A 26,783-nucleotide genomic window follows, 5' to 3' on the forward strand; every position below is an offset into this window, starting at 1 on the left:
CACCCTGTGCTAAAGTGGGTCCTGGGGAATCGAACTTGGGTCCTCTGGCTTTGCTTTTCTGCTTTTTGTTGTTGAGACCTTTCATGTAGCCCAGACTGGCTTCAAACTGTATAGCTAAGGATGACCTTGAACTTTCTAATCCTCTTGATTCCACTTCCTGAGATTACAGATGTATGTCATCATGCCTAGTCTTATGTGGTACTAGGGGATGAACCTAGTTCTTTGTACATGCTAAAGCTACATTTCCAGTACCTTCTGTATTTAGATTTTTTTTATTCCATCTGCCAAAGGGAGGTTATCAGTCATTTTTTTTTTCCTGGTCAAGGAGATCTGAGTCATATCTCATGTTTGAAATGTTGTGCTTCTCTCCCTAATTTAATTAGGTCCTGTACCCAAGCCAGAAGCCCCTGCAAAGCCCCCTTCCAGACCGGTGGAAAACTATGACAACTTTGTACTGCCAGAGTTGCCATCTGTTCCAGACACACTACCCACTGCATCTGCTGGAGCCAGTACCTCAGCATCTGAAGACATAGACTTTGATGATCTTTCCCGGAGATTTGAGGAGCTGAAAAAGAAAACATAGACTTCTTAACTAGGCAGCTTCCAAGTTCTGGGAGTGGAGACTGAGCAATTTTTCCTTGTAACAGAGACTCTCCATGAAATTCCGTTTCCTCTATTAACCATCATTGAGCACACTCTTCCCTGGGTTCTTCTCTACCAAATTGTGTTGCTTTCCAGTTCTTGCATGGTACTAAGAGACTAATGGCTGGAGAGACTGAGGCTAGACCAGCTGGCTTCTGGCAGCGATACCTTCTTGTCTGTCTCTTGTCAGAGGAATCCCTAGTTCTCTCAGCCAGTCCCTACCAAGGCAGTGAGAAGATGAAGTATTGTGGGTAGTCACCAGAGGTGACTGGACAGTAGAGGACAGCACTTCATGAAGTGTCAGTCTCATTTTGAGGTTGCAGACTTGGGAATAAACCCTGTATAGGTGGATTGTGGTAAGACTTAAGACCACTGTGTGTTTTTGCACTCTCATGAGCAAAAGAGAAGATGGCTCAGGAAGCCACTGTAACGGTTTCTGGAGGCTAGGCCCTCTCGTTGGCTTACACACTACTCACTGCAGGGCACTGTTCCACCTGGATCCAGTTGCAAAGTTCATTTGGAAAAATTGAGGTCCTCTTAGTTCTACTGGATTCTCAGGGAGCCCTCTGTGGCCTTCTCCTCTTCTTTGAGTGTTCTAATTTCCTTTTAGGAAAGGGCATCATTGTAGAAATCCTGTCCCCCATACCACCCTCAGCATGTTACTAGCAGAGGAAGCACAGGTCACATATTGGGCAAAAATTTGCCATTCAAGCCTACGGTGGACTTCCAGCTGCCTTAATAGAAGTACTCAAGTCTCTTGGGTAATGAGCTGGAACACCTAAGGAGATGAGGGATATGTGTTTTCATTTGAAAACTTTTTTGATCAAGGGAATCTTAAAAATAGGTATCAAATTTTTAGTGCCCATGTGGCTATAGTTCACTGCTTTCCTGGGTGGATGACTCCTACTGTTGTAACTCATGTTCCTTTGCTCCTAGCCAAAGCCATTCTTCTCCACAGGACTGGCTTTGGGAGTGGAAAGATAGGACTTCTGCTTCTGTGTAGTATCTCTGTATATACCTGTTTTAAGCAACTTTAATGTTTTTGATGTTTGTATCTCATAGCTCAGTAGCTGCTAATAAAGTTAAAGATCCTGTTTCCTGCCTTCTTTAGTACTGTTCAGATGATAAGGTATGGATTTGAATGTTAGTGGAGAATTTCAAGCAAGTGATCCACGTTGGTGCACAGACCAGATCCAGCCTTCACCATAGCTCTCAGTAATGCAAGTGCTAGGAACTGTCTGGGCTCATTTCCATCCCTGTATTTGAGCCCCGCATCTCTGAGTTTGCATCATTGCTCCTCTGTTTCAGGGCCCCCATCAGCCAAACCTTTTTTTAGTAAGTTGTAGTCAGTTTACTTCTGACTTTTCCTAACAATCATCCTGGGGCATGGATGGTGAGCATTCTTACTTAGCAGCAGAGTTAGTTTATGCTGTGTTCTTAGAGTCATTTGAGACTCATTTCCTTCTTGACAATGCCAAGATCCAGAAGCAACAACTTGGAGCCAAGGAAATTTGATTCCTTAAAACTTACAGAAATAAGAAAAAGTGTTATATATTCCATTATGCCATGCCAAGATTATCAATAGTAATGCTAAAATATAGTAAACTAAGTTAGGAAGTGACAGTTAAGATAGTTCATCTAAGACAGTGTCAGTACCCATTGTCATGGCCACTTCTCAGGTGAGGGTTGGTTCTTGTGTTGCTGGATTCCTAGCAAGTCCGAGAGCTTCTGTAGTAACATGTCTGTCAGTGCAGCTTCTTTCTGAGTATTGGACAACAAAAAGAAAGATGAGGTAATTGAAGTTACTGCTAAAAGACACAGTTAATACCCCAGCAAATATATAGTAAAATGCTGTCTTGTATGAGTTATTGTCAAATGTCAGGGGTGTTTCTACTACTAAATGATTGACAACCTGCTATATATTTATGGTTGCAGCAGTTGTAGAGCACATTGGATTTTTCAGGATAATAGTTGACAGAACTGTTGAGATTTCTAAAGGAATTATGCTGTGCATGATGTCAGTTTGTAATCTTGGGTCTCGCCATGTAGCCTAGATTGGCTTTGAATGTACAGTCCTGCCTCTGCCTTCTGAGTGCTGGGATTATAGGCATGTGCCTTGCTGTAGTCTTGATAACACTTAAACTTTCCTCGTTATAAGAAATAATGACGAATAGTTTTGATTTACATACCTTAAGGGACTTTCTTTCTTTTCCAAAGGCAATGAGAATGGCAGATATAAAAAGATTAATGATCATAAGTCCCATCAAGATGACACTGGTGAGGATCAGAAGTGGACCCAGGACTGGATATAAGGCAATAACCTGGGAAGACAATAAGACTACCAAGTTGAGTCTCTTCTTAAAATTAAAATATAGTCATTTAATTGGGAGGTGTGAGAGAGAAAATAGTTGTGGTCTGCCTCCAGAGTGCTGGGATTAAAGGCATGCACCACCACGCCCTTCCTTTTTTTTTTTTTTAAGAGTCATTTCTCCAGGTAGGCTAACCTGGAATGGTGAGTTTCTACTTCACTGTGTAATAACATCTGGAATATATCCATAAGCACACCTGTGTATTTGGTGGAAACCAGGAAGAGGGACAAAAAGATAATTTCAAAGGGAAATACTGTTAAGCAGACATAACATAAACAACTAAGGATATTAAAATAACTGAGCTGGGGAGGTTGCTCAGTGGTTAAAGGCTCTTGCTTGCAAAGCCTGACGGACCAGTACCTATGTAAGGCTTAATTCCCCAGTACCTATGTAAGGCTACGTGCATAAAGTGGTACATGTGTCTGTGTTTGCAGTGGCAAGAGGCCCTAGTGTGCCTACGTACTCTCTCCTTCCTTGTAAATAAAAATACTTAAAAAATAACTTTAAAATGATGACATCAAAATAGATGAGAGACTAGTTGTAAAGAAGGGATTCAATGGAGGGTGGATTTTGTAGGGGGAAAATGGGGTTGGTGGGAGGGAATTTTGTTTTGTGAGGTAGGGTTTCACTCTAATCCAGGCTGACCTGGAATTCACTATGTAGTCTCAGGGTGGCCTTGAACTCACAGTGATCCTCCTACCTCTGCCTCCCAGAATGCTAGGATTAAAGGGGGAATTATCATGGTTTATTGTGTAAACTTAATGTTATCAATAAAAAGTTTTTTAAAATCCAGCAGTGGTGGCACATGCTTTTTAATCCCAGCACTTGAGAGGCAGAGGTAGGAGGACCACTTTTGAATTCAAGGCCACTCTGACACTACATAGTTATTACAGGTCAGCCTGGGCTGAGACCTTACCATGAAAAACAAAAACAAACAATGGGTTCCACAGGGTTTGCTTGTTTTTGTCCTGGGATTAAAGGTATGTGATACCATGCCCAGCTAATTTCAGTTTTTACCAGAAGACAGGTAAAGCATAGAATTATTTGTGATTCAAGTCCCAGGTGGGTTTTGGCAATTCTGAAAAAAAAAAATCTATGAAAGTCTCAAGGGTAGCAAATATGTATTGGGAGAATATATAAATAAGTGCCTGTCAGAAGCAATCATGAAACCTGTCTGAGGCTATCTGAGATGCTTCTCTACACAGGAGCATTCCAGTAAAAAGTTACAGAAAACTGGCTTTTGATGGGTGTAACATTGGTAGAACTTATGTTTAATTCTCAGTAAGGTGGGGGAGGGAGGGACAAGGGTACTGGCTTTTTTGTTTTCCAGGTAGAGTCTTACTGTATCCCAGGCTGACCTGGCCTGGAACTCACAGCTATTTTGCCTCTGTCTCCCAAATGCTGAGATTAAAGGCATGAACCACCACCATTCCTGGTGGGACTGGCTTTTAATATGCTTTCTCTCCCCCCTCCCTTTTTTTTTTTGGAACATGCATCTGTAGTGTAGATATGTGTGTAGATGCCATGTGTGTGTACTCTTTCTGAACCTGGAACTATATATATATATATATATGTTGGCACTCCAGGGCCTCAACCACTGCAATCAAATTCCAGACAGTTACTCCACCTAGTGGGCATGTGTGACCTTGTGTTTGCCTCTAGCTCAGGCTGACCTGAAATTCACTATGTAGTCTCAGGTTGGAGATCCTCCTACCTCTATCTCCCGAGTGCTGGGATTAAAGGTGTGTGCCACCACACCCAGCTGAGCCTTGTTTTTGGAGGGAGACACTGAGTGCTTAGGAAAGGATAGGCTTCTGAAAGCAATAGTCAATCAGGTGTTAGGCATTGGTAGTATTGTACAACAGAGGAAATGATATAAATTCCTTCCTTTCCACTGTAGTGGGGGGGCCACTTTTATAAATACATCACACATACACACAGTATGTACTTGTTAGAGCTGCTAAACAAAATTAGCTCTGGAAGGAAATTAGCATTTTTACTTTCTTTTTGTTGTTTACCTCCTTGTGGGGAGAAATTCCCATCAGAAGACCAATAACATTCACTGCAGAGCTGAAGAAACTCTGGTAGTCAGAGATGCTCCATCCAAACAGCAGGTTAAACTGAATAGAATAAAGGCCAGTCAGTGAAAGTCAAAAGCATTTCTGTCCTGAGGGGCTTGGTGTGGCCAACATAAAACCAATGGAAAGAAGTTCATCATGGCCACTCAAGTTGCTATGACTGAAAAATTTATTTGACCTTAGTATTACCTGTGATCTAATTTTTTTTTTTTCTTTTTTGAGGCAATTTACTCTGTAGTCCTCAGGCTGCCCTTGAACTCACAATAGTCCTACCTCAGCCTTTCCAGGCTGGAATTATAGGTGAGAATCACCATGCCCAGTTTTGTGATCTAAATTTTATTTTTTTCTTAAAGTGGTAAACATCTGGGTTTTATTTTCTTTTTAATTTGCAAGTGTGTGTAGTGCACACAAGTGCACACTTGTATGGGTGCACCAGGGTGACTTACTGCTGTAAAAGAACTCCAGATTCATGTTCCTGTTTTTATATCTGGATTTACGCTAGGCTGGTGGGCTTCACAAACAAGCAGCTTTAACCACCAAGCAATCTCCCCAGCTCAACATGAGTTTAAATCATATATGTATGGAACCCAACTAAATCTCACTTACAAAAAATTAAAATCATTAACCAGGGTCCCTGGGGACATGAAAAAGTAGTGTTTACAATTCTTAGTAAATCTAGCTTTTTGTTGTTGTTGTTTTTGGTTTTGTTTTTCGAGGTAGGGTCTCACTCTGGTTCAGGCTGACCTGTAATTAACTATGTAGTCTCAGGGTGGCCTTGAACTCATGGTGATCCTCCTACTACCTCTGCCTCCAAGTTCTGGGATTTAAGGTGTGTGCCACCACGCCCGGCTAAATCTAGTTTTCTTATCTGCCCTTTTCTCTAAAACACATTGCCAACATGAATTAATGCCCAGCGACCCTTTCTGAGGGAAGAAAGCATACTCCTTACGGGAAGAGCCACGGAGTATTGGAGCTTACAGTCATAGCATAACTGGTCAGCAGGATCAGGATGATTAGCAAAAAGCCCATCACCTCGTCCCAGGCTTTGCTCAGTGTTTTGTTGATGACCTGAAACCTCGGGTTGTGTCGCAGTAGGTCCCACAGCTGAACAGTTGCCAGCAGAACCAGGAAGCCCATGAGGTGAGTGACAGCAGAGCTCACTTTTAGTGTTTCATGGAAACTGATGAACCTGTCACCAAGGAGAGGACAGTTACTCAGCATGAAGTGGACCTGTACATGACAGTTTCTGTAGCTCTCCCACTGCTGAAGTGTGGCACCTCTGAGTCCCATTAGGTCAAACACTTGCTTTGTAGGTAGCCTCCTGGACTTGTGGATATGAAAACATTAGCAAAGACCACTTTCTTGGTTAGGAGCTATGCTGAAGAAACTGAAATGTGACCCTACCTGATTTCTTTCCTCCAAATTCATCCTGGAATGAAGATTAACTTCCTCTCCTGTTGTGGTCAAAGATGAATCCTCTCAAAAGGAGATGAGTGGGGTGCTATCACCATGCCAGTTTGTTCTCTCTGACACTTTAATCCTTTCTTCAGTTTTTTTTTTAAATTCAGTTTTTTAAGGTGACATCTCACTTTATCCTAAGCTGACCTGGAATTCACTATGTAGTCTCAGGGTGGCCTCAAACTCAAGGTGATCCTCCTACCTCTGCCAACTGCTGGGATTAAAGGCATGCGCCACCATGCCTGGCTTGACACACAAATCCTGTGTTCTCTGACTAGTAAGATGTTATAGTACTACTGAGGCTAGAAATAAATTTGAGGACTGGAGAAATGGTTTAGCGGTCAAGGTGCTTGCCTGCGATGTCTTATGGACCCAGGTTTGATTTTCTAGGACCCACATAAGCCAGATGCACAAGGTGGTATATGCATCTTGAGTTTGTAGTGGCTAGAGGTCCTGGCATGCCCATTCTTTCTCTGCCCCCCCTTTCAAATAAGTAAATAATTAAAAAAAAGAAATTTGAGATAAGAGATATTGTCCAGCAATATGGGTTTGTTTCATGAGATAATGTCACAGCAAACTAGTTACTTGGAAAGACCTACATAGATGTGGCCAAGGTGGCACTCAATCATGATTATTGTATAGTCTAAGACAACAATGATTACAGTAGACCGGAGCCCAGCTGCCACCACCACTTAGGCTATATAGATCCACCATTTTTTTCTGTTGTGGATATTTGTTCAAGTTCTGTTTTGGCTCTGATATTGTACTAGTAGGGCAGTGGAGTAGAGGGAAGAGCACTGTGAAAGAATGCCTAAATGTTATCAAGTAATATTAGATGGGCTGGATTGATGGCTCAGAGGTTAAAGCTGCTTGCTTGAAAAGCCTAGGTTCAATTCCCCAGTTCCCACATAGAGTCAGATGCACAAAGTGACGCATGCATCTGGAGTCCATTTGCAATGTTAGGAGGGCCCTGATGTGCCCATTTTCTTTCTCCCCCTCTCTCAAAGTAAATAAAAATATTTAAAAAATCATTAGACAAGAGGTAGGTATGCTCTGCATTCCACAGGCTCCCTCTTACCTGTCCTGGTCAAGATGATACTGCATCATGTTTTTATGATGTAGAGAAATGCGCTTCATGTCAAGCCCCAAGATGCTGAAGCTAATGAGAATTATGCTTGTGTCCAGAATGTTTCTTCTCCTAGTGAGGAATTTCCACTTTTGCCTTTTCAGTCGACAACCCTAAACACACATGGTATAGTCACCATTGCTTGTCTGGAGGATTAACTGGGACATATGGACACTTTGACTTCTTGCAGGCAAAGCTCATAGCTCAGCACTTAAATCTAACTGAGAAATACTGTTTACAGGAAAGCTGGTCACCAATTCAATTTTTTGTTGGATATAATTCTTGAAAATTTTAAACCTGTTGCTTACACTTAACTGAGTTACAGACTTAAAATATTATTTATTAAGCTTGAGAATAGTTTGCTGTAAGACATGTTCAATTTAAGTAAATAATTTCTATTTTTGAGTACTTTTTGTATCATTTTATGACAGAGAGAGAGAGAGACTTGGCATGCCGGGGCTTCAGCCATTGCAATCGAACTCCAGATACATGCACCATCTTGTGTGTATGTGCAACCTTGTGTGCTTGCATCTGGTTTATGTGGGATCTGGAGAGTAGAACATGGGTCCTGAGGCTTCACAGGCAAGCACCTTAACTGCTATGTCATCTCTCCAGCCTTATTTTTGAGTACTTTTGTTCAGCATGCTTTATTTTTAAAAAAATTATTATTTGCAAGCAGGGTGGTGGTGGAAATGAATGAATGAGTGCCCCAGCAACTTTTGCCAGTGTAAACAAACATCTTTCCAGCTCTCAGCATGCTTTTTTTTTTTCCAAGGTAGGGTCCCACTCTAGCCCAGGCTGAACTGAAATTCACTATGTAGTCTCAGGGTGGCCTTGAACTCATGATGATCCTACCTCTGCCTCCTGAGTGCTGGGGTTAAAGGCGTGCATCATGCCTGGGTCAGCATACTTTCTTGATATTACTTCATATAGGGGTGATGAAATTACATAAAATATGCGTTAATAGCTTGGGAGGAGATGGCTTAGTTGGTAAAGTGCCTGCCTTGCTAGCATGAGGACCTGCAGAAGGTCCCCAGAACCCATATTAAAAAAAGGGGAGCTGGAGAGATGATTTAGCAGTTAAGGCACTTGCCTGCAAAGCCAAAAGACCCAGGTTTGATTCCCCAGGACCCATGTGAGCCAGATACACAAGGTGGTACATGCGTCTGGAGTTTGCTTGCAGCAGTTGGAGGCCCTGACATGTTCATTCTCACTGTCTCTCGAATAAATAAATAAAAATAAAATTAAGAAATATTTTTTAAAAAGGCATGGTGACATGCACTCATCATCCCAGTTCTGAAGAGGTGGAGATAGGTAGGTCACTGGGGCTCACTGGCTAGCAAGTCTAGCCTAATTAGGTGTTTTCCAGGCCAAGAAAGAACCTGTCTCAAAAAAAAAAAAAAAAAGGTGCAATAACATTCCTGAAGAACAGTACCCAAGGTTATCCTCTGGCTTCAACATGTGGACACATATGCAAAAAAAAAAAAAAAAAAAAAGTATGTATTAAGAGCACAGTTAAGGGCTGGAGAGATGGTTTAGCAGTTAAGGTGTTTTCCTTCAAATCTTAAGGACCCATGTTCAACTCTTTGGGTTCCACTTAAGCCAGATGCACAAGGTGACACAAGCATGTAATGTGGCACATGCACACAAGGTGGCACACATGTCTGGAGTTTGATTGTACTGGCTGGAGGCCCAGGCACACCAATTGTCTCTCTTTTTCTTTCCCTCTCTCATGAAAAAATAAAACAAAACAAACAAACAAAAAAAGAACATAGTTAATTCTCCTAACTCATAGGAATTGAAAGAACTGTTCTTGGTGGAAAACCAGTCAGCCCTGGAAAGAACTAAAACTGCAAACATAATTCTAGTTACAGGTCTTGGTAGAGCTCTGCAGAACCTGGCAGCCATTAGTATTTCTCCCATCTAGCGTTTTCCATTCACCTGCACGAAGGTGTAGTAACAGACTAGCAGGTAGTAGATGACTTGTGAGGAGACAGTCCAGGCAAAGCCTTTCTCTGATACCTGGAGGGAAGTTAAGCTGTCCACTTTCAGAGAGGGGAAAAAAGCACCTAAAAATAACAAAGAACAACGGGGAGTCAGGGGCTGAAAAGTTTTGCCATCTTTAAAGCAGTCCCAACTAGCCCTGTATCATCGGTTTCAAATGTTTCTTTTAAAAAATTGTTTATTTTAGCTAGCATGTGTGTGTGTGTGTGTATGAGAGAGAGAGAGAGAGAGAGAGAGAGAAGGAGGGAGGGAGAGAGAGTTGGTGCGGCCACCTAGTGGGCATGTGCTACCTTGTGCTTGGCTTACCTTTGTGCTTCTGGCTTATGTGGGATCTAGAGAGAGATCCAACATGGGTTCTTAGGCAGGTGCCTTAACTACTAAGCCATCTCTTCATCTCTTCACTTATTATTTTATGTGAGCTGTCCTTAATGTTAAATGAACTTTGGGCAATGTTATGAGAGAAATGCCAACTTCACTAGAATTAGAAGAGGGAAAGAAGATGTACCCTTTCCAAGTTCAAGTGGCTGCAGCAATCAGATTCTAAAGCACTAGTGTCCCATGACTATCTAGATGCTTATACCAGGATGAACCAAAGAACATCTGATGCTACTCAGAAAGATCATGAGTATGTGAAGTTTTGTGGTTTTTGTAAACTTTCATAATTTTATGAAAGGTTTTGGGAGTAAAATTTTTCATAAATCCAACTTCCGGTTAAGATGGCAGCATAGGAACCACACCAAAGCAGCCTAGGGGAGAAAAAGCCAAAGAAAACCCAGAAAAATACACACTTTTACTAAGAAGTGAGGTGTATGAGAAATTAAAATGGCAGCAGAGAAATAGGAGAGTCCCAGAGCATCCAGAGCCCACACAGGCAGGCCACAGCAGCTCCGGCGGCAGCGCCCCAGCTCCAGCAGCGGAAGTGGCAGTAGAAGTCGTGGCTCCGGCTCTGGCAGCAAAAGCAGTGGCTCCAGCACCAGCAATAGCGGTTCCAGCAGCAGCAGCTTCAGCAGTGGCAACGGTGGGTCCAGCAGCTGCAGCTTTAGCAGCAGCTTCAGCAGTGGCAGTGGCAGTGGCAGCTTTAGCAGCAGCTTCAGCAGCAGCAGCTTCAGCAGCAGCACCGTCAGGTCCAGCAGCAGCAGCAGCAGCGGTTCCAGCAGCGGGGGTGCCCATCTGCAGGGCCACAGTTGCCAGGCTCGGTTTGCCCTGCAAGAAAAGCCATTGCCCATCTCCAGAAAACAGAACAGTGGTCTAGCAACCCAGCCAGCCTACTTGACTGAGACCAAAATCATCCAAAAAGGTAAGTGGGATTGCACCAGGGAAGGGTCTCACTCGGTCACGAGCTGACTTAGAACCCTCAACAGACCAGAAATCTTAACCTCTTTGTTGATAGAGGATCTGGTTGTTATAACACCTACTCTTGCATAAATACTCAGTGCTGTTGGTGATTGAATGTGTACAGTGTTTAGTTAAATTTTAGAATACCTGTATTTTGTTCCACTCAGCCTACTTGAATACTCCCATAGCAGGCAAACTCAACCCCTAGGAACACTTTTCTAGATATTCTGAGAGTGTTAAGAGCCACACCTAACATCTTAATCTCCTACACTGAAGATACATAACATCAGATCAATTGATACAGCTAAGAATACCCAGTTAACTAGAAAATCCAAGTATTAACTTAATCCAAGATGCAAAAATATATACATTATAATACAAGAAACACCAAAAACCAAGACAATATAAATCCACCAAAAAGTATTAATGCATCAGAGATGACCTCCAGTGAAAACAAGTTGGAGGAAATGCCTGAGAAAGATTTCAAAAGAATGACTGTAAATATGTTCAAAGAAGTCAAAGAACAAATCAAAGGAATCAAAGAGGAAATCAAAGGAATCAAGACGCAGGACACCAATTTAATGAAATAAAGAAGGCAATACAAGACATAAATAAGGAAATAGAAATAATAAAGTAAAACCAATCAGAATTACTAGCAATGAAGAATACAGTTAATGAAATAAAAAACTGTAGAAAATCTCACCAGTAGAATGGACGAAGGAGAGGACAGAATATCTAAGCTAGAAGACCAGGTGGCAGATCTAATACAGTCCAACAAAGAGAAAGACAAACTAATAGAAAAGTATGAATGGGAATTTCAAGATATTCGGGACACTATGAAAAGATCAAACATAAGAATTCAGGGCATAGTAGAAGGAGAAGAATCTTACTCCAAAGGCATAGTAGGCGTCCTCAACAAAATCATAGAAGAAAACTTCCCCCAAATTGGGAAAGAGGTGCCAATGCAGATACAGGAAGCCTTTAGAACACCAGCCAGACAAAACCTGGAAAGAACTTCTCCTCGCCACATTATAATCAAACTACCAAACACACAATCCAAAGAAAAAATATTGAAAGCAGTTAGAAAAATCAAGTTACCTACAAAGCAAGCCCATCAGGATTACAGCAGATTATTCAACACAAACTTTAAAAGCCAGAAGGGCTTGGAGTGATGTATTCCAAATTCTGAAAGATAACAACTGTCAACCAAGGTTACTTTATTCTGCAAAGCTATCCATTCACATAGATGGAGAAATAAGGACATTACATGACAAAAGCAGGCTAAAGGAGTATTTGAAGACAAAACCAGCTCTACAGAAAATACTTGAAAGATCCTCCATGCCGAAGAGAAGGAAAAATTTTCATAAATCCAAGAATATTGGAACTAAAACTTGTCCCTTGTAGGTAGCAAGTATATTTAGGAACAAAAATAGCTAGCCTTCAGTACTGGAGTTTTCCCTGTATATGTTGTTAGTTTTGGTAGTTACTAAAAACCCTGTGAAGAACCTCAGGAAGACTTTACCTCCATGTGGAGATAAAGGATGGGAGAAGGAGTTTCTGATTACAGGCTAAAACACAGTGGATAAAGGAAGAACTGGAGGTGAATTCTGGAGAAGAGTGGAGGGAGGAAGTTGGATTACGGTAGACTTCTCACAAAGGGAAGTACCACTTCTCATCTAATCCCCTATGAAATGACATTACAGTAATGATGGAGGGATGAAAACATCCCAAACATAAAGTAGACAAGAAAAAAGAATAAGGATAAGAAAAAAAAATATGTACATTTTAGAGATATGTATAGATTTAAGAGCTAAAACTGGGCTGGAGAGATGGTTTAACAGTTAAGGCATTTCTGCAAAGCCAAAGGACCCAGGTTTGATTCCCCAGATGCACAAGGTGGCGCACGAGCCTGGAATTCCTTTACAGTGGCTGGAGGCCCAGGTGCACCCATTCTTTCTCTTCCCCTCTTTCTCTGTCAAATAAATAAATAAATAAATAAATATTCTTAAAAATAAAAGCTATAGGCTGGAGAGATGGCTTAGCGGTTAAGGTGCTTGCTGGCAAAGCCAAAGGACCCAGGTTAGACTCTCCAGGTCCCATGTAAGCCAGATGCACAAGGAGGTGCACGTGTCTGGAGTTGATTTGCAATGGATGGAGGCCCTGGGGTGCCCATTTTCTCTTTCCTTTCTCTCTCTCTCTCTCTGCCTCTCAAATAAATAAAAATATATTTAAAAATAAAATAAAAGCTAAATCCTCTGAAAAAGAAGTAATATCGAAAACTGAAAATTCATGAGCAAACAATGATTTTCAACCAGTAAAAACTAAAAGTAGTCTCGAGGAGTAGGAATTAACAGAGGACTATTATTTTTCCCATGAATTACTTAACCTTAAAATATACTTATGAGTAATAACTTTAAATAATATCTGTTAATAAATGGTTATAAAGAAATTAGGCCTTCTGAGACACCCAGCTTACAGAGAAGATATCTTCATACCCACATTGTTGGATTCCAAAATCAGAGTCACAACACAGAACAGGTTTACGTTAGCATTGAAGACCACAAATTCCACAAAAAGGGCCTTGGTGCAATGATCTAGCCAGTGCATTTGTTCAAGATGCTGTAGAATTCTGGGGAAACAGAAAAGAGAAATGGAGCACAACTACTTTCAGTAATGCCCAAACTTTCACAGTGCTAACATGAATATAACTTGTCTAAAAAATAATTAAAAAAAAAAAAAAAACAACCTGCCAGGTGTGGTGTGCACGCCTTTAATCCCAGCACTCAGGAGGCAGAGGTAGGAGGATCGCCATGAGTTTGGGGCCACCCTGAGACTACATAGTGAATTGCAGGTCAGCCTGGACCAAAGTGAGACCCTACCTCTAGAAACCAAAAAATAAAAATAAATAATAAATTCACAATAGCATTTATACCAAGGTTAAGATTCAGCAAGTTATGGGCTGAAGATATGGCTCTGTGGTTAAAGGCACTTGCTTGCAAAGCCTGATGGCCAAAGTTTAATTCCTCAGTTCTCATGTAAAGCCAGATGCACAAAGGGGTGCATGTGTCTGGATTTTGCAGTGGCAGGAATCTCTTTCTTGCCCATACTCTCTCTCTTTCTCCTTCTGTCTGCCTTTCTCTCTTTCTTTCAAATATATATATATATTTTAATAAACTACCCCTCACACTTCAGCCAAGCCACAGCTGAAATCACAGAAGAATTGGGGAGACAATCATGGGTGCTGCATGGTGAACCTGATAATCAGTACCAGGGTGTAGGAGAAAGACCCTGAGGGTAGTCAACATCAACCAAAGCAGAGATCCAGATGCTCCTAAGAGATCATCACTGAAGTAGACTTAAAACTCACCCAACATGGCTCAGGGAATTTTGCAGAAGAGGGGCAGAATGATTGTAAGAGTCACAGTTGAAAAAGGAGATATAAAGGGAAGAGAAAGGAAGGGAGGAGGGTACTTAATAGGTTGGTATTGTATATATGTAAGTAACATGATTGAGATGGGGAGAGGATATGATAGAGGATGGAATTTCAAAGGGTAAAGTCGGGGGGAGAGAGAGGGTACTACCATGGGATATTTTTTATAATCATGGAAAATGTTAATAAAAATTGAGAAAAATATAAATAAATAAATAAATAAATAAATAAATAAATAAAAATAAAAATTGAAAATAAAAAAAAGAATAGTTGTCTTGGGTCTAGAGAGGGGGCTTAGCAGTTAAGGTACTTGCTGTGAAGCCTAAGGACCCAGGTTCAATTCTCCAGCACTCATATAAGCCAGATGCACAAGGTGGTGCATGTATCTGCAGTTCATTTGAAGTAGCTTGAAAACCTGGTGTGCTCATTCTCTCTCTACCTTTCCCTATCTCTCACCCCCAGCTCACATAAATAAATAAAACAATTTTTAGAAAAGGAAAAAAAAAGAGTCACAGTTGAGACATCATGCCCAGAGGCATTCTCTCCCTCACCAAAACAACTGACTGCTGCTCCCACAACACATAACACACAACCCCATAGGGAATACCTGCAACCCCACTGAAGAGGGTCCCCAGCAGAATGGGAGCAGGGAGGAGAGAAGAAAGGGTACCAATACGTGATGTTTCCATACAAAATATGTTAATAATAATAAATGAGAGCAAAAATTCAATAAGAGATATTGGACATTTAATACCTAAGGTAGAATTAAATACTACTTGTTACTGATAGCAATGTGGTATTAAAAGACAGAAGAAATATAAATACCATTATTTGGTTGATACTGTTTTTTTTTTTTTTTTAGTATTTTATTTGAGATGGAGAGAAAGAAGGAGAGAGAGAGAATGGTGTGCCTGGACCTCTAGCCACTGCAAACAAACTCCAGAGGCATGTGCTACCTTGTACATCTGGTTTATGTGAGTCCTGGGGAATCAAGCCTGGGTCCTTTGGCTTTGCCAACAAGTGCCTTAACCACTAAGCCATTACTTCAGGACTAATACTGGTTTTGAATAATTCCTGGCTGCTGTAACTTTGAAAGGAATAATTTAATTTAGACCTTTTCATTCATGATGACAAAGACTTTCAGAATTTAAAAAAAAATTTTTTTTAAAATTTATTTATTTGAGAGCGACAGACACAGAGAGAAAGACAGATAGAGGGAGAGAGAGAGAATGGGTGCACCAGGGCTTCCAGCCTCTGCAAACAAACTCCAGATGCGTGTGCCCCCTTGTGCATCTGGCTAACGTGGGACCTGGGGAACCGAGCCTCGAACCGGGGTCCTTAGGCTTCAAAGGCAAGCGCTTAACCGCTAAGCCATCTCTCCAGCCCACAGAATTTTAATATTAAAGCATTTAAAAAAAAACATTCTATAAGTCTCTGGCAAATTTTGGCATTTGAACTTTGATTTAATGTACACATCATGACTCACAAAAGCACCATTTTTTCATTTAGTAATTAAAAAATATTTTACTTATTTATTTATTTAAGAGACAGAGAGAGAGACAGACAGACAGAGGAAGAGGCAGAGAGAATGGGTATGTTAGGGCCTCCAGCCACTGCAAATGAACTCCAGACACATGTGCCCCTTTGTACAACTGGCTTATGTGGGTCCTGGGGAATCGAACTGGGGTCCTTAGGCTTCTTAGGCAAACACCCTAACCGCTAAGCCACTTCCCCACTCCCATTTTCTTTCTTGTTTTAAAAATATTTTTATTTATTTGTTTGCAAACAGAGAAGTAGAAGAGAGACAGACAGAGAAAAGGCATGCCAGGGCTTCCAATCACTGAAAATGAGTCCCAGATGTATATGCCACTTTGTGCATCTGGCTTTACATGGGCACTGGGGAATCAAACTTGGGTTGTTAGGCTTTGCAGGCAAGTGCCTTAACTGCTGAGCCATCTCTCCAGCCCACCATTTTCCTTTATGTTTGAAGATTACAATGTGTCTAAGTGAGGGTTGCTTGGGTTCAACTGCAGTAAGATCTATTTTTCTAGATTAAAAAAGATTGAAACATAGCTGTAATTTGAAGTTGAATAAGAAATTTTAAGCTAAATGGTATATTTCTTTAGTCTAAAAGTACCCACATGTGCCATGGACAGTACAGTAGCATTATAATAGCTGTTGGAAGTGCTCAAACGGTCCTGAATTCCCAGTGTCCTCGGAGTGGCTAGAAACAAACATACCAGTCCTCTTGTTCCAGGCTCAGGCTCACTTACCTGGTTGCAGTGCTGGAAGTTCTTCCAAGTCTCACAACATATCCTCCTCCTGAGTATGTGGCAAATTCCCCTTGAATGGGGTTGCCACCAAGTGACTCCTGATTCTGATAATGCCAGATGCTATCTGATTTTGTGCTGTTTGTATCAGGGGGGCCCCAGCCAACCCTGTAATTCTTCATGTCCTCCTGATGGTGGTAGTATGGCTTCACTGGGTTTTGAAAAGATACTGGGAAGAATGTGGCATTAGTAATGCGGATCTGACGAAGCAAAACATTGCCCAAAAGAAAGTTGTTTCCATCAGTAATAAATCCTAAAAAGAAAGTGAAAGAAACAATTTAAAAATTGCCTTGTTGCTAAGTGAATGTGGCAAAGATGCATATTTTTATTAATAGGTTGTTTTGTTTATTTATTTATATTTGAGAGCGACAGACAGAGAAAAAGAGGCAGATAGGGAGAGAGAGAGAATGGGCGTGCCCAGGCCTCCAGCCACTGCAAACGAACTCCAGATGTGTGTGCCCCTTTGTGCATCTGGCTAATGTGGGTCCTGGGGAATTGAACTCGAACCGGGGTCCTTAGGCTTCACAGGCAAGCACTTAACTGCTAAGCCATCTCTCCAGTCCTATTAATAGTTTTAAAAGCATCTAGAGATTTGAGCTAAAATATGTCATTTAAAATTATTTTCAAACAGAGAGACAAAGAGAAAGAATATGAATGAGGTAATGACATGCTATATAGTCTCTTGCCAATGAGAATGAATTCCAGATTCATGTACCATCTGACTTTGAATAGGCACTGGGGAATTGAACCTGGGGCAGCAGAGTTTTTAAGCAAGTGCCTTTAGCCACTGAACCATCTCACCAGACCCTCATCTTTTATTTTTCGAGGTAGGGTCTCACTCTATCTCAGGCTGACCTGGAATTCACTACTCATGGTGATCCTCCTACCTCTTCCTCCCAAGTGCTGGGATTAAAGGCATATGCCACCACACCCAGCAGACCCTCATCTTTTACTTTTCAATTCTTTTAAAAATTTTTATTAGCATTTTCCACGATAATAAAAAAAATCCCATGGTAATTCCCTCCCTCCCCCCACTCCCACTTTCCCCTTTGAAATTCCATTTTCCATCATATTACCTCCCCATCTCAATCACCTCGTCTTTTTTTTTTTTTTTAATTTATTTGAGAGCGACAGACACAGAGAGAAAGACAGATAGAGGGAGAGAGAGAGAATGGGTGCGCCAGGGCTTCCAGCCTCTGCAAATGAACTCCAGATGCGTGCGCTCCCTTGTGCATCTGGCTAATGTGGGACCTGGGGAATCGAGCCTCGAACCGGGGTCCTTAGGCTTCACAGGCAAGTGCCTTAACCGCTAAGTCATCTTTCCAGCCCAAATAAATTATTTTTAAAAAAGACAAGGTGAGGGCTGGAGAGATAGCTTAGCAGTTAAGCGCTTGCCTGTGAAGCCTAAGGACCCATCTACTCTCCAGATCCCACATTAGCCAGATGCACAAAGGTGAGGTAAGCAAAAGGTTGCACATGCCCACTAGGTGGCGCAAGCATCTGGAGCTTAATTTCAGTGGTTGAGGCCCTCGCGTGCCAATTCTCTATCTCTTCTCTCTCTGTATCTTGCTCTAAAAATAAATAAAAATTTAAAAAAATTTTGAGGACTGGAGAGATTGCTTAGTGGTTAAGGCACTTGCCTGCAAAGCCAAAGGACCTAGGTTCGATTTCCTAGGACCCACATAAAGCAAGATGCACAAGATGGCATATGTGTCTGAAATTTGTTTGCAGTGGCTAGAGGCCCTGGCGTGCCCATTCTTTTCTCTCTCTGCCTCTTTCTTTCTCTGTCTCTCAAATACCTCTGTCTCTCAAATAAGTAAATAAAAATAAAATATTAAAAAAAATATTTGAGAGAGAAAGAGAAACAGTGAGAGATGCATGGGTACACTATGGCTTCAAACTCCAGACACATGTGCCACCTTATGTATCTGGCTCCACATGGGTGCTGGGAAATTGAGCCTGGCTGGGTCATGAGACTTTGCAAGCAAGTACCTTTAACTGCTGAGCCATCACTCCAGCCCCATATCTTTTTTTCTTTTTAATTGAAATAGTCTCATGTAGTCTACCCTGGTCTCAAACTCACTATGTAGTCAACAATGATCTTGAACTTTTGATCCTCCTGCCTCTACTTCCTGAGTGCTGGGATTACAGGTGTGTGCCACCATATCCATGACGGGGCTCTTGGCTTTGTGCACACCAGGCGAGTACTTTACCTTGAATGACATTTCCAACTATCCCTGAACTTCATCTAAGCAGGCTTAGTTAATAACTGTCCACCTAGAAGTAAATAGCTTGGTCAAAACTTGGAATAATAGGATTGGACTATGTCAGTTCCACCCCCCGCCCCCGAAGTGGGGTCTCACTCTAACCCAGGCTGACCTAGAATTCACTATGTCATCTCAGGGTAGTCTTGAACTCAACAGCAATCCTCCTACCTCTGCCTCCCAAGTGCTGGAACTAAAGACATGTGCTGCTAGGCCCAGCTATGTAAGTTTTGAAGATAAAGATTCTCTGCATCCTGAGGTTTGCTGTGCTGTTTCTTAGTATGTCCATGTAGTCTGTATCAATTTTTTTGTGTGTGTGGTTTTTCGAGGTAGGGTCTCACTCTAGCTCAGGCTGACCTGGAATTCACTATGAAGTCTCAGGGTGGCCTCAAACTCATAGCGATCCTTCTACCTCTGCCTCCCAAGTGGTGGGATTAAAGGCGTGCGCCACCATGCCCGGCATCAATTTTATAATTCTCATAGGTTAGTGGAGCTCCAGTGGTCCCCCCACTAATGGCAGTCAACACCTTATCCAGTCAATACTCTGTGCCAGATCTAGTGAAGATTTAGTCTTCATACCTGTCTTACAAGATAGGTCCTAACATTATCCCTGTTTTAGAGGAAGGGAAATTGAGGCATATAAGGTTGAATAGTTTACCAAAGATCACACTGCTGATAAGCAGAGAGCCAAGACATGAACCTGGGAAGTCTGGCTCTCAGTCTGCATTTTTCTTTCAAGGTAGGGTCTCTCTCTAGCTCAGGCTGACTTGGAATTCACTCAGTAGTCTCAGGATGGCCTTGAACTCATGGCCACCCTCCTAACTCTGCCTCCTGAGTGCTGGTATTAAAGGTGTGTACCACCATGTCCAGCACAGTCTGCATTTTTGGACCATGATGCTCACTAGAACTAAGAAGTCCAAGAGACTAGGCTAACTTTGATTTAGTAAATATTTTATTCAGTAGAGAGTTATATAATGCAAATAGAACATGTCCTGAACCTAAAACTGGTATGATCTAAAATTAAGCTACAAAAAAAAAAAAAAACATGCATGGAGTAGGAGTTGCCATCTTTAATAACTCTCTTACCAAAAAAGCTTTCAAAAATACTATGTGTAATGTCTCCTGAGATGAATGTGTCTTTTAGAGTATTTTCAGGAATGTAGAAGTCTCATCACGAAGCCACCGATCCTGAGATATATGAGTGCAATGATTACCAGACTATATCTTACTTAAGATACAGCTATGTAGTGACCAAGTGTGGGTAAGTTGTGAAACATTATCAGCAAGAAATGTTTCTGAGCCAGCTTTAGTCCCAGTATTCAGGAGGCTGAGATAAGAGGCTTGCCATGAGTTTCAGGCCAACCTGGGACTACAGAGTGAGTTCTGGGTCAGCCTGGAATAGGTAAGACCCTACCTCGAAGAAAACACCAACAAAAAGGAAATAAAATTTTAACTACTTCATTTTCCAGGATAAAGCATAACTCCTGTTACTGGTGAGGTTCTCTGAGCTCTGAGATACTAAGTCCATTTCCTGGCAAAGGTGCCAGTATACTGTGGGTGTTTAATGTATGGTTGTGGGTCTGAACCTGATAAACACAAAAAGATCTGGGACACATGGCACCTCTGGTCCAAATACCATCTCCTGTAGAGGCCCCATTCCCGGCTTTAGGCTCAGCTATGCAGCTGAGCCCCAGGGACCCACAGAGCTGCTCCTCACGCTTGGTCTCACTCTCCTGTGACATGCATCAGTGGGGAAGGAGTCTGCCTCGGTGGACCTGAATCTCCTGAGTGAATGAACCTTCTTGGATGAAGTCTAGGAAACAGGCCTTTGGTGTGTCCACAGAGATGTGTCCACTTTGAAAAGCTGTTCTGAACCCTTCCTCCAGCTTCTCACGAACCACTTGTAGGGGTGTTAGGAGAACTGCATGGCCCCTGCTTGCCCCACCATGCTCTTACCTCTGTAATCTCCATACAGGTTAGGAAGGAGGGTCTGATTGGCCCAGGGATAGAAATCCTCAAGAAGCTTGATGTCTGAGAAACTGCGAGAAAAGCTCTTCCAAATAGCTTGATGGAGGAAAAATTTATTGGAGTTCTTTGCAGAGTAGACTGCAGTCATCAGCAGGATAAGGAAGATGATTTGGACTAGGTTAAAACAAATCATCATGAGTTAGATAAGAGATCGTCGATGTCTTTCTTTTCAGTTTTCCTACACCCATAGACTAGCAGGTCAAAAACGTCAAAAAATAGGCATTTAAAAATAATTCAACCTAATAGTTATGGATACATATGCACACACACACATATGCTATATACATATGTGTTAATATGCTATACACATACATATGTGTGAATATATGTGTTTTCTTTTCAGAATTATTAGAAATTTGACTCCATCCCACATGTGCATGCTGTTCTTAGCTCTAAATATTCTTCCTCACTCTTGCTTCTCTTGGCTATGTTCACAAGAAGAGCAGGCACGAAAAAGCTCAGAATTTTAATTTTTTTGGTCTTTGGTTCACAGACTCCAGTACTGTACTAGATATGTTAAAACAGAATATTAATCATTTTCTAAGGCCATTTATTTTTCCTCCAATCTGTAATGTGTATAGATCAACTGTTATTTTACATTTTACAGGTAGAGACTAGGGCCTTCTAAAGTACACAATAAATTTCAAGACACCAAGTTCAGTGGTCTTTCCATTTACTACATCATGTCAATCACTGTACTCCTAAATTCTGCAATATGAAGAATTTACTTTTTTTTGTTTGTTCTTTGAGGTAGGGTCTCACTCTGGCCCAGGCTGACCTGGAATTCACTATGTAGTCTCAGGGTGGCCTTGAATTCATGGCGATCCTCTTACCTCTCTCCCGAGTGCTGGGACTAAAGGAGTATGTCACCACACCCGGTCTTTACTTTTTGTTTTTTTTTGAGGCAGAGTCTCTCTCTAGCCTAGGTTGACCTGGAACTCTGTAGCCCCAGGCTGGCCTTGAACTCATGGTGCTCCTCCTAGCTTCCTGTGTGCTGGGATTAAAGGGGTGCACCATCATGCCCATCTAAGGTGAGGAATTTAAAAGGTATTTTTCTACTCTTTTCTATTTTCCACTATTCTCACTCCCCCTTTCCCTCCAGAAAGTAAACCACAGAAGTGCAAGGCTGCCACTGTCTCCTCATACCCAGAATATCACCAGTCAGCTTGAAGAGTTTCTTCTTTGTCCAGGCTTTCTTTGGGCGCTTGGCTGGACTACTCATTGTTGGGGCTGTGTAGATGGGGTTGTTCTTATCTCTCAAACCAGGTAATGATGAGGAACATTTTGCTGTCAAAAATTGATAGTCAAAGAAATCAGAATGCTGTTTAAGCAGTATTTCTCTATCTCTGCAAGGTAAGAGGGAAAGACTGAGGAGGAAAGAGAAGAAGAGGAGGAAGAATGAATTTAGTATATGCCATAAAACTTGCCAACATGGCCAGGCGTGGTGGTGCACGCCTTTCATCCTAGCACTTTGGAGGAAGAATTGGGTGGATCACCATGAGTTCGAGGCCACTCTGAGACTACACAGTGAATTTTAGGTCAGCCTGGCCTCAAGTGAGACCCTACCTCAAAAATCCAGAAACAATAACAATAAGACTGGTCAACATGTCTGTGCCAACTGTTACAATTATTGAAGAATAAACAAATCTTGCCCATCTGAAAAAAAAGTTGGAAATGACTTCACAGAAATAACAGACTTTTTAGGTAGTGCTGGGTATCAAACCCCAGCTTGTGCATACTAGGCATGCACCCTATCCCTGAGCTATACCTTAGCTTAACATTTGTTTTGAAGGATAGGTTCTAGTTCTTCAGATTGAAAAGGGCCAGGATAAGGAAAAAAGTCATGTCAGGACTGGAGGGATGGTTTAGCAGTTAAGGTACTTGCTTGCAAATCCTAAGGACCTGGATTCAATTCACTACTACTCACATAAACCTAGATGGTAGCCTACATGCATCTGGAGTTACTTTGCAGTGGTGAGAGGCCCTGGTATATCCATTCTCTCTCTCTCTCTGCGTCCCTCCCTCTCACTCATAAATAAATAAAATACTTTTAAAAAGTCACTTTAGACACAACAATTCAAAATATGTGTAAAAATAAAATAAGGGCAAGAAAGGCAGTTTCAAGTGAGATTATTAATTTTTAAAAAATATCAAGGAGGGAGGTGGAGAGATTACTTAGTGGTTAAGGCACTTGACTGCTAAGCCTAAAGGCCCAGGTACGATTCCTCAGTACCCACATAAAGTCAGATGCACAAGGTGACACATGCATCTGGAGTTTGCAGTGGCTAGAGGCCTTGGCATGTCCATTCTTTATTTATATCATTTTTCTTTTCCTCTCTCAAATAAATAAATAAAATATTGAATTTAAAATATTTAAAAAGGATAGAGTGCCCATTCTTTATCATGTCCATTACTCAGTTCAAGCACGACTGATTGACAGCATCAAGTCCATTGCATATCTTTCCATGCAGGTGTATGTTCCTTCTCTCAAGCAGGCAGTCCCTTTCTAGAATCTTGCAAATTATTATTCCCATTTATCTCTACAGACTCTATATGTAAATTTATAGAGGAGATACACATATATCCTCTAGTCAAGACATGCATTGTTTCCATAATGTAAACATTGCCAACTTTCTTGCAACTTTCATTTTTGGCCCAACGTTGTGTTTGTGACAAACCTCTAGGTGTCATGAGTAATTTTTAGTCAGTTTTTAAGAGAACAGATTCTCTCAGGCTTGGTGACTGAATGTGAGGAATGCACAAGCACAAGCTAAAACACAAATAGCATCTGGGGTTTGGGGAGAAAGAGATAAAGGAGAACTAGGAGACGGGAGCATTGAAGGACTGAGAGGGTAACAGTTTCTGGAAGAATGCATGGCACACTGATTACTCCTGGGCAGAGGCAGAGGGATATCCATCTTAGTAGAAAGAAGATCTCCGAATGAATCAACAAAGTGTCAAGACTTGACTGTTTTTACCTAATTTGCTCCTTGCAAAATTACACAGTAGTTGAAATTATCTGAATTACCCCAAAGTGCCACAATCTTCTTGGTTTGTTGTTCCTTGTCTTTGTGGAGCCAAGGCATCCAGCTCACCATCAGTGAGAATAGGAATGTGAAGAAGGTCACCTGCAGATGAAGAGCAGGGAGAACTCAAGGAACCTGTCTTAGAGGATCCCTAAAGATGCTGTATCACATACGGGTGTGGGTGGGCAATAATGATATGTTTCAGTTGTTTGTTTGTTTATTTAGAAGCAGTCTCACTAATGTGGCTCAGGCTAGTCTGGAATTTCCAGTCTTCCTGTCTCAGCTTCTCAAGCGGTGTGATTACAGGCATGTGCTACCATACTCAGTTTAAAATTCCTTTACTTTTTTGAAAAAAAAAATTAAATAATTTTAATATTTGTATTTTTGCCTGTAGTTTTTAAGCTGGTTGTCTAGGAAAGCTTAAACTATCAGATGATTGGTGTTTACTTAAGTTTTTCAGAAGTTAGGCTTTAGTTAGTTAGTTTAGTTTAGTTAGTTCCAAGAATCAAGCTGGGCATGGTGGTGCATGCCTTTAATCCCAGCAGAGAGGAGGCAGAGGTAGGATCATCATGAGTTGGAGGCTTCCTTGAGAATACATAGTGAATTCCAGGTCAGCCTGAGCTAGATGAGACCCTACCTCGAAAAACCAAAAGTAAATAAATAAATAAAAAACGTTCAAATATCAGTTTAGGAAAAAAAAACACATCATGGAATCTTATAATTGAGAGAGGCCTTAAATATCTGTTAGGAGCAACAACTCCTCTGATTTCCAGGAGGGGAAGGAAAGTTCTATGTTAGTCCTGAGCAGAGTAAGGATGGGGTGATATTTCTAGCCTGGTACCAAATTTCCCATCATCCATATTATCCCACTAGAAATAATTTGTGGAATGATTGTTGTGTGGATTTTTTTGTTTTGTTTTGTGTTTTTTGAGGTAGGGTCTCACTCTAGCCCAGGCTGACTTGGAATTCACTATGGAGTCTCAGGGTAGCCTCGAACTCACCGCAACCTCCTACCTCTGCCTCCCGAGTGGGGATTAAAGATCACCATGCCCGGCGGATATTTTGTATTTTTATTACTTATTTGCAAGAAGACAGAGAGAGAATGGGTATACCATAATGGTGTAAGCAAACATCTTTAGCCCCTGAACCATCTCTCTAGCCTCTTGTGTGGCTATTTTGATGTTAAGAAATTAGATTTATCTAGGTGTGTAATGGTTTTATATTTATGTCTTAAAAAGAAGAGTCTAGGGCTGAAGAGATGGCTCAGCAGTTAAGGTGCTTGCCTGCAAAGCCTAATGACCCAGGTTTGATTCCCTAGTATCCATGTAAAGCCAGATGCACAAAGTGGCACATGTGTATGGACATTCTCTCTCTCTCTTTCTCTGTCTCTCTGATTGAAAATAAATTTTTAAAAAAATTTAAAAAGAAGAGTCTTTTAGAACTACATAGACAAATACTTGTGAATAAAATGATATGATGTTTAGAATTTTCTTTTCAAAATAGATGAAACAAGATTGGTCTTCAGGGCTGGAGAGATTGCCTTAGTGGTTAAAGCACTTGTCTGTGAAGGCTAAGGACCCAGGTTTGATTCTCCAGGTCCCATGTAAGCCAGATGCACAAGGTGGTACATGGGTCGAGTTTGTTTACAGTGGCTAAGGGCCCTGGCATGCCCATTCTCTCTCTCTCCCTTTTCCCTTCCTTTCCCTGTCTCTAATAAAAAAAGTTATGAACTCCAGCAATAACGTATCTATCCTCTATAACATCTAAAAATTAAAAAAAAAAAAAGACTGGTCTTCAGTTGATAATTGTTGAAACCAGGTAATAGACCTTTAAAATTCATTATACTGTTCTCTCCATTGTTGTGTGGTCTGACATTTTCCTTAATTAAAAGCCTTTTTTTTTTTTGTTTTTTTTTGAGGCAGGGTCTCACTCTGGTCCAGGCTGACCTGGAATTAACTCTGTCATCTCAGGGTGGCCTTGAACTCATGGCAATCCTCCTACCTCTGCCTCCCGAGTGCTGGGATTAAAGGCATGTGCCACCATGCCCGGCTATAATTAAAAGTTTTTAATGGCTGGAGAGATGGCTTAGTGGTTAAGCACTTGCCTGTAAAGCCTAAGGGCCCCAGTTCGAGACTCAATTCCCCAGAATCCACGTTAGCCAGATGCACATGGGGGCGCATGTGTCTGGCATTTGTAGTGGCTGGAGGCCCTGGTACGCCCATTCTCTCTCTGCCTCTTTCTCTTTCGGTCTGTCACTCTCAAATAAATAAAAATAACAAATTTTTAAAAGAATTATGTTCTTTCCTAAAAAAATAGTTTGTTGTTATATATCTATCTACATATCCCTCTTCAACCCTTTCTGCCATACTTCTTTTAGTTTATTTTTTTTCTTTTATTATTTCACATAGCTCCATAACAAATGTCACTCTGTCTATTGAGTTACTTACTGTCAAATTGTCACAATAGGGCTGGACAGATGGCTTAGTGGTTAAAGCACTTGCCTGCAAATCCAAAGGAACCAGGTTGGATTACCCAGGATCCACGTTAGCCAGATGCACAAGGTGGTACATATGTCTGGAGTTCATTTGCAGTGGCTTTAGGCCCTTGTGCACCCATTGTCTCTCTCTGCCTCTTTCTATTAAATAAATAAAATTTTAAAAATAAAAGTAGCTGGGCATGGAGGCACACACCTT

At 41.3% G+C, this 26,783-nt stretch overlaps 2 protein-coding genes across 5 annotated transcripts in view; one reads left to right on the plus strand and one right to left on the minus strand.

Moving 5' to 3' along the window:
* Ist1 (IST1 factor associated with ESCRT-III) overlaps positions 1-1,736 on the plus strand; it is a 28,613-nt gene extending 26,877 nt beyond the window's left edge. For all 4 annotated transcript variants that reach the window (XM_045155057.1, XM_045155066.1, XM_045155061.1 and 1 more), the window contains one exon: positions 384-1,736. In XM_045155057.1, coding sequence (XP_045010992.1) covers positions 384-583 — 200 coding nt within the window. In that variant the 3' untranslated portion in view covers positions 584-1,736. The remainder of the gene's footprint in view (positions 1-383) is intronic.
* A 568-nt stretch (positions 1,737-2,304) lies between these two features.
* The window catches only part of Pkd1l3 (polycystin 1 like 3, transient receptor potential channel interacting), a 79,430-nt gene continuing 54,951 nt past the window's right edge, over positions 2,305-26,783 (minus strand). Inside the window, 11 exon segments of the mRNA XM_045143384.1 lie at positions 2,305-2,403; positions 2,832-2,963; positions 5,030-5,131; positions 6,068-6,278; positions 7,626-7,786; positions 9,615-9,776; positions 18,692-18,704; positions 20,766-20,978; positions 20,980-21,178; positions 22,211-22,351; positions 24,093-24,192. Coding sequence (XP_044999319.1) covers positions 2,305-2,403; positions 2,832-2,963; positions 5,030-5,131; positions 6,068-6,278; positions 7,626-7,786; positions 9,615-9,776; positions 18,692-18,704; positions 20,766-20,978; positions 20,980-21,178; positions 22,211-22,351; positions 24,093-24,192 — 1,533 coding nt within the window.

Source organism: Jaculus jaculus, chromosome 1, assembly GCF_020740685.1.
Source record: "Jaculus jaculus isolate mJacJac1 chromosome 1, mJacJac1.mat.Y.cur, whole genome shotgun sequence".
In the NCBI taxonomy this organism is placed as follows: Eukaryota; Metazoa; Chordata; class Mammalia; order Rodentia; family Dipodidae; genus Jaculus; species Jaculus jaculus.